The 6,972-nt window shown below is 43.8% G+C and overlaps 1 protein-coding gene across 1 annotated transcript in view; it reads right to left on the minus strand.

The window, feature by feature from the left end:
- Positions 1-4,112: 4,112 nt before the first annotated feature.
- TYW3 (tRNA-yW synthesizing protein 3 homolog (S. cerevisiae)) overlaps positions 4,113-6,972 on the minus strand; it is a 5,268-nt gene continuing 2,408 nt past the window's right edge. The window contains exons 2-5 of the mRNA XM_010189305.1: positions 6,440-6,538; positions 5,554-5,625; positions 5,145-5,278; positions 4,113-4,335 (exon numbers count right to left, since the gene is read on the minus strand). Coding sequence (XP_010187607.1) covers positions 4,113-4,335; positions 5,145-5,278; positions 5,554-5,625; positions 6,440-6,538 — 528 coding nt within the window. The remainder of the gene's footprint in view (positions 4,336-5,144; positions 5,279-5,553; positions 5,626-6,439; positions 6,539-6,972) is intronic.

Below are 6,972 nucleotides of genomic sequence, written 5' to 3' on the forward strand. Positions count from 1 at the left end.
CGCGTCTGACAGATTTCACAATTAAACAGATTGAGAGCTTTGGGGACTTGTCTTCAAAAAATCGAATTGAAATAAAACCGGAGTACAGCGTTATTTGAGGAAAGGAATTATGTTCTTATTGATAAAAATACAATTGGTTTTGAGAAAAATATTTATCTTTTAATGGGGTCATGCAGAAAGTGAAAGCAAAATAAGATTTGTTTTCCTCTCTCAGCATAAAATTGGCCAAAGTGTTGTGTCTGCTCTGTTACCAGCATCTACATCTGCATCTGGAGAGCAGAATAAAAACTTTTGTGTAATTTCTATGTGGGATTTGGATGTTGTTCTGTTTTTAAAAGCTGATCTGGATGTGGAGATGTGTCTGCTGTCACACAACTGCCAGCTCTCGCAGCCGTTCTGACGGGCTTCACTTTCTCTTGCTGTAAGAAATCAAGAGGCAGCTGGGGAGACTTAGGCACACAGTTATCTATTTTTTAAAGACTCAGATTTCGTTTCAAAAGTTCTTTTAGAAAAAAACACAGCATGCTGCACCGGGGTTACTTTCAACTGTGGGTAGATGAGAAGTTAAACATCCTTAATATCGCATTATGTAAAAACAAATTGACAAGATATTGCAAACTAATTGTGTATATTTTCAGCAACCAAAAATACTGAAGCCCTTCTAAAACACCAGTGCATGGCATATTTAATAGTACAAAGTTATTTTTAAAAGATTGAGACTAAATTGTAGAGAATTGCATGTTGTTGAATGCAGAGACCGGGGTGCACTAAAGCGTAGCATTACCAGGAGCGGTGGCTGGGAGCCGATAAATCTCTTGTTCTGGGAGTGTTCACTGCTTTTGGAAACAGCGATTTCCACTGTAATCCGTTACTGTTATGTTCCTGTAAACAGACTTCAGTGCTCAGGTTTTAGGGGAAGAAGCTCTTTCAAGCAAATGCTTGTGACATCTGTGATTTTTCTGTCATTAATTGTCCTGGTGGATCAGCCCAGTGCCTGCCGGTAACACATGGCTCTCGTCCGAGGAATCACATCTCCAAGTGATTTTCTGCTGTGGATGTTCAGTGTTATGGGCAAGAAGAGATGATTATTTCTCTCAGTGAGGGACACACCTGCCTCCCCAGAAACAACCGAATGCGGAGTGAGTGGAATTGTAATTTCAAATGTTCCAATATTTTAATATAGCAAAAGCAAATAAAACTTGGCCTGGAAATACCCTTTCATTAATTAGGTGGCCAAGCACACTTAAAAATGGTAAAGATTTGCCAATTTTAGGAATCTTGTTGTTTATCAGTGATTATTTTTCTCCTGCCACAAACCCCAGGGTTGCGCTCCCAAGGCTGCTGCCTCCTGTGCGGTCTGCTGGGACGCCTACAGTCTGCAGCTGAACTTAAAGTGTAACAGAATTGGTTATAGGGGCTGGAAATAAAACTCAGGTTGACAAAAGGAACTTGTGAAACTTGGGAAAAGCATGGCTGTCCCTGGGATGTGGGCAAAAAAGGGCAGTGTTGGGGGGGTGGTGGTGCTAGATCCTTCCCAAAACACAGCCTCAGTGTCACCCCCTGAAACCTTTCCGGGCTTAAAAAAATCAGAAAAACCTTGTAAAAATGGTTCGGTATTTTGAGCACTGGAGTATCACGATTCCTTCATCCTTCGCTGGAATCGTGCCACTGTTTATTTTTCTTGTTGTAGGGTCTTCTTTTGTTTTTTTTGTATGAGATCTCTAACAGTCCTCAGTAACTGGAGTTAACAAGATGGCAGTAGTTGGGGTAACCTTTCTGGGTTAAGACTGTCAAAAAATCTTCCTGAATTGGGTATAATTTGTAAGAGGAAGGTGGGATCATATCACACAGCAGTTTCTGACAAACCCTATTTCTAAAAGGTAAATCCTGTACATGCTGTGACACACTGTAAGGGTTTGTGCCATTACTGTAGTGCTTGGATTGAATTTAAAAAAAAAAAAAGGTAAAAGAAAAAAGAAGCTTCCCCAAAAAAGCAGCAGTTGAATTGAATACTCAATACACTGCCCCACAGCTCTGCCCTTAAGAGCCTGCCCAAGCCCTGGTTTATGCCCAAAATCAGCACCTGTGATCCCCTTGCCCACCTCACACAGACACACTCGTGGCTGTTGGTACCTTGGTTAACCCTCCTGAATGCTGAAACTGGCCTCCTCTCCCTCACAAATGCACTCTTTGGGCTGGGGCTGAAGTTGATGTGGATTCTTTGTGTCTCTGCTATTTCAGTGCTGAATTTTGTCTGCACATGTGCGGTGAGGGATCGCAGCAGAGCATGGGGAACCACTCGGGTTCATTAGTAGCATCCACGATCATTTCTGATGGAAAGGGGCCAGGCCTTGTCAGTGCCGGCTGCCACCGGCCTCCTAGGACCCTCGCTGCTCCCACGCAGGCTGGGGGCTCCTGCTGTGCTCCCCACATCCCCGCTGTGGCAGCCCCACTGTGTCCTTGCCATAGGCACTGATCCCACCGGGTACCGGGTGCTTGCCACACACCTCCCAGAGAGGAGGCTGCTGGAATTAAACAAGGATCAGCCCATACAAATGCACACGAGGTTTGAGAGCAACCTGTACAGCGCATCACTTCTGAGGGTTTCTAGTGGTATTTCAACATCTGACGCACTCGGTGGTCTCACAAGCTGATTTCTTTAATCTTGAGGCCTTGCCCCCTTCCCAAAGGGGGCCAATAGAGGAGACGCCTGCTCTTTCTCCTGCTTGCTCCATTTGTGCTGGCAGACATCAGCCAAGGACAGCCTCACCACAGCATCACACTGGACACCACTGCCACCCTGCAGGGACAAGACCGCAGTGGCCCCTCACCTTCCCATGCCCCAGCCAGGTGCCGAGGTATTTCCAGCCCCAAGACTGATCAAAGCAGCTGCAACAAACTGTTTGGGTTGTTAGCAGTGCAAACAAGCAACACAAAAGGCTCAAGTTTATTTTCTTTGGCATGCCTGCTACTGGAAACACAGCCTCACAGGCCTTTCAGCATCTATTTAAAGTTCCCTATTACTTTTCCCTTTGGCTGCCACCTAGTCAGTCAGATTTTTACAGTGGAATTAAAACGTCCCCAAGACGCAGGCTTATGTAATGGGAACAGCGGCAACTCCCTACCCATGCGAACTGAGAGTTACTGTACCAAATAAACGTTTCCTTCAGTCAGGGTCTTGTGTTGCAGCGTTAGGGATCACTCAGTCGTAAAAAGAAGGGCTCAGAATCCATTGCTGCTAAGGTTTACAAATTCATCATTTTACTGAAATAATACACTACCAGTATGGAGTGACTTTTCCAGTGGTACAATACAGGAATGCACAATCATTGCACTGTTTCATATTTAACATTTACTGCACGTCAGTGGTTCACAGCCTGGTAAGAACACCTGGCACTGGATGCGTGGCTTGATTTTCTGCCTGACAGCTGGAGCCAAGGCTTGGTGCTGGCCACATTGAATGGTAACAAGTGAGCTGACAAACCATCAGTATACAGAGCTGGATAAAACACACAGGAAAATAACCCCTAGCGGCTGTGGCCAAGGAAGCAGAACACATGAACAGAGTCAGGCACAGGGATGCAGCACCCAGGCTGGAGCCAGCGCAGGACAGCACCAGCTCGGTCCTTTCTGTTCCAGCTTCCAAGCCAGGTGCTGCTCCTCAGCTGATAGACACATGGCATTGTGCTGTTGTGAAAGCACCATCTGCATTGCTGCGTGCTGTTTTGCAGTTCCTACAGGGATTAAAAACCTTCAAGGATCACAACCCAGTTTTTAGTTTCTCTGCTCTCCAAAAACCAGAAGGCTTAAACCCAGCATTTGGAAGCAAAAGGGTTCCACAGAGACCATGGCCAAGGCTGTGGAAAACCAGCGATTGCTGTGGTCACTGACTGAGAGTAAGAGACTGTAAATTCAACAGTGCTGTTAAAAACCCAATCATTCTAGGGATTTGTTCTGTGCTGCTGTGGCGTTAAACCTGTTCTCAGTTCTGTTTAATTACCTCTTCTGGTGAATGTCAGTGAGAGTGTTACTACTTAGAACAGAGCAGTATTTGTATCTCTTACAAAGAGCATCACGTTACTCAGTTGCCATTTGCTTTCCAACGCCTCAGTCTATATTGTGATTCCAGCAAAGACATCGAGGTTGCTCTCTGTGTTGTCCTCAGGCTCCAAGTCCTCGCTGAGTCCCTCTGCAGCAGTGGGTAGCCCTGGCTCCCGAAAGTTCTTCCTCTTCCTTCTGCGCACGTACATGGAGCGGCTCCTCTCCCTCTCCGCAGCTGGCGAGCTGGTTGCGCTGCCGGCCGTTCCCAAAGCCAACTGCAAGCATTTGTAGAACCTAGAAAAAAAACCAATTGAGTAGTGGTTATTTTTATAGGTTTGCTCAGGATCTGCAAAACTACTCTGAGAAACTAATGCTTTTGTAATATAATTAAATGTGCTAAGGGGAGAGAGTCGTTACTAACATTGGGATGTTAGTAGAAAAATTAGCAGTATCAACACGGGTCCCTGTGTACGCCATGGCGCTTCTCTTTGCGGTGCCTGTGTGTTAAGACATCAGTGTATGTACTTGAGTGCCGTTAAGACCCTGTTAATCATACAGAAACCATAAAATGGTACCAGGTTAAATGTCTGATGAATGATGCCATTAGTGATCAGATGCACTGCTACCATTAGCAATTGCCTCTAACAACTACAGATTTTCAATGGACACAAAAAACAAATCGGTGCTGGTCCATGCAGGTGTCCTTGTCCCTTGTGCTCACTGGCTCCTCAGGACCCCAAGTGTGTGAGACCCTCCAGCCACTGCACACATCAGCACTTCTGGAAATGACACAAAGCCCTGAGTGGACTGAGTGTGCCCTGCAGTCGGGATATTCTGAATGGTCACTGAGTCAGAACAGCAAATGCTGTGATCATTAGAGAAAGAAATGGAAACCCTATGCAGTAACAGAGAGCTGGCAAACTCATGTCTATAGGCTTTTGCTTAAATAGTTTGTAGTCTGCAGAACTCAAAAAATTAATTGAAATTGTATTTTAGACTTTGAGACAGTTGTCTGTTTTTTTGTTGGTTTTTTTTTTTTTTTACATAACCTCTCTCACTTTTCGATTTGATGTTGTGGATAGGACGGGTGTACTCTTACAAACCTGTCAATCCTCCTTGCATTTTCTTCCATTTTCCGATTAGCTGTGTGTATCAGAAATTCAATATATTCTTCGGAGACCATCACTTTACCCTTGTGGCTCAATGGTACTTCTAAGCAATGAGTGCTCCGGACAGCCTAAAAACACACAGGATTTATCTGGAACAAAGTTTTTTATTTTATGTAGGTTATTTAAATAATATGGGGAGTTCATTACAGGCAAAACCCCCACTTATCTGCAAATCACTTGGTTTGCTCTCAACTAAAGCAGAAAGATGTTTCTTTGCTACAGCATGGCCTGTGATAGCTGTCGATCACATTACAGTTCATATCTTGGCTCATAAAAAAATCGAGGTTAATGGTAACGGTATGATTTTGTTACATTCCTTACAGTTAAGTAGAAAAGTCCTTACCATCATAATTTTTCCTCCTCTGCCCACCGTAATACCAGAGTTCCTGAACCCAGAATCAATCGCCACCGAATGCTGAAGATAAAATAAATGCCTTAAACAGGTCTTATACACTTTCACTGCAAGAAATAACTATGGTTGCATAATGCAGTTTATAATCTGAGTTTTGCAAGTGACTTATTCAAAACCATCTCTGCAAATTAAAGAAACAGTAGTTAACTACAATGTTTTCAAGCTGAAACCCACACAGTATTACAGATAGTGGCTAGCTGTCAAAGAACCAGAGACCATCCTGATGGTCTGGTGTTAATCCATCAGTGCAGGTGGATTCATGTCTCTCTGTAAACTGAATTATTTTATCCTGAAGAGCTGGTAACAGACAGTCATGCATCACTTTTATAGCTGAAAGTGCAGCAGTACCGTAAAAGGAGCTAATCAACTCTCTTCTGCATTAATGAGGGAACAAACCCATCACGTGTTACTCTCCAGAGCCATTCTGGAAAGGCAGGAGGCAAAGGTACCACTCAATTAATTGCAACACTGGCGTCAAACAGGCTGGCTGGTAGCAAAATGACGTGTAAAACCCATCGTTTCCAGCCAGCAAAAGCAACCCAGGCTCATGAGGAAAAACTTTTTTCCAGGCACCTGCTTCAGCTCAAACACTGAATTCTAGTTGGGTCATTTTGTTTTCCATAAAGTACAGCAAAATCTCCAAGTTCAAGCTGTGTTTTCTGCATCAGCTTATTTTTACTACCCCAATTATTAAACATACCGCACACCTGGGACTATTGTCAAGTGCTAAAACTTACTCAGGAGCCAATGATTGTACTTTTACAGCAAGGGCTATACCAGAACAGCGATGTGACGCCGTCACTTGGTGTGACTTTACCAGCAGCTGTGCATCCTGCAGCTCCTGACACAGCACGTGAAGAACAAACGGCTCGAACTTGAGCACAGCGTCACCAGTGGCTTTTGCTAGTGCTGTCATCTGGAAAATACACCAAAATATTTGTATTAATACTGCAAATGTGTACTCCTGCTACAAAAAAAAAATAATAGCCAGTCAGTGTGTGAAAAAAGCATTAGAAATGCAGCAAAGAAGTTCCAAGCGATGGGGTTTGTTTGGTTTTGGTTTTTCATTGCTCACAATATGTAGAAATCCCATGGATTTCCATGATTCTGTTTGCGACACTGATTTGATCTCACAGGAATTCGTAGCAAGATGGGCTTTACAAACTTTAAACAGTGCTCTTCCCTGTTGATTTCTTTGTCAAATCAATGAACGGTCAGCACGGCATTGCTTTACTGCAATCAGCTGAAAGCTGAGCACGGTTTTCAAATTTTTTTAAACTGTTCTTTAAAATCAAAGACATTTTGTTTCTGAAGTACATTCCTCAACTTCAGAAAACTTTGTGGTTCAGC

Source organism: Mesitornis unicolor, unplaced genomic scaffold (genome assembly GCF_000695765.1).
Source record: "Mesitornis unicolor isolate BGI_N332 unplaced genomic scaffold, ASM69576v1 scaffold32157, whole genome shotgun sequence".
NCBI classification, from domain to species: Eukaryota; Metazoa; Chordata; class Aves; order Mesitornithiformes; family Mesitornithidae; genus Mesitornis; species Mesitornis unicolor.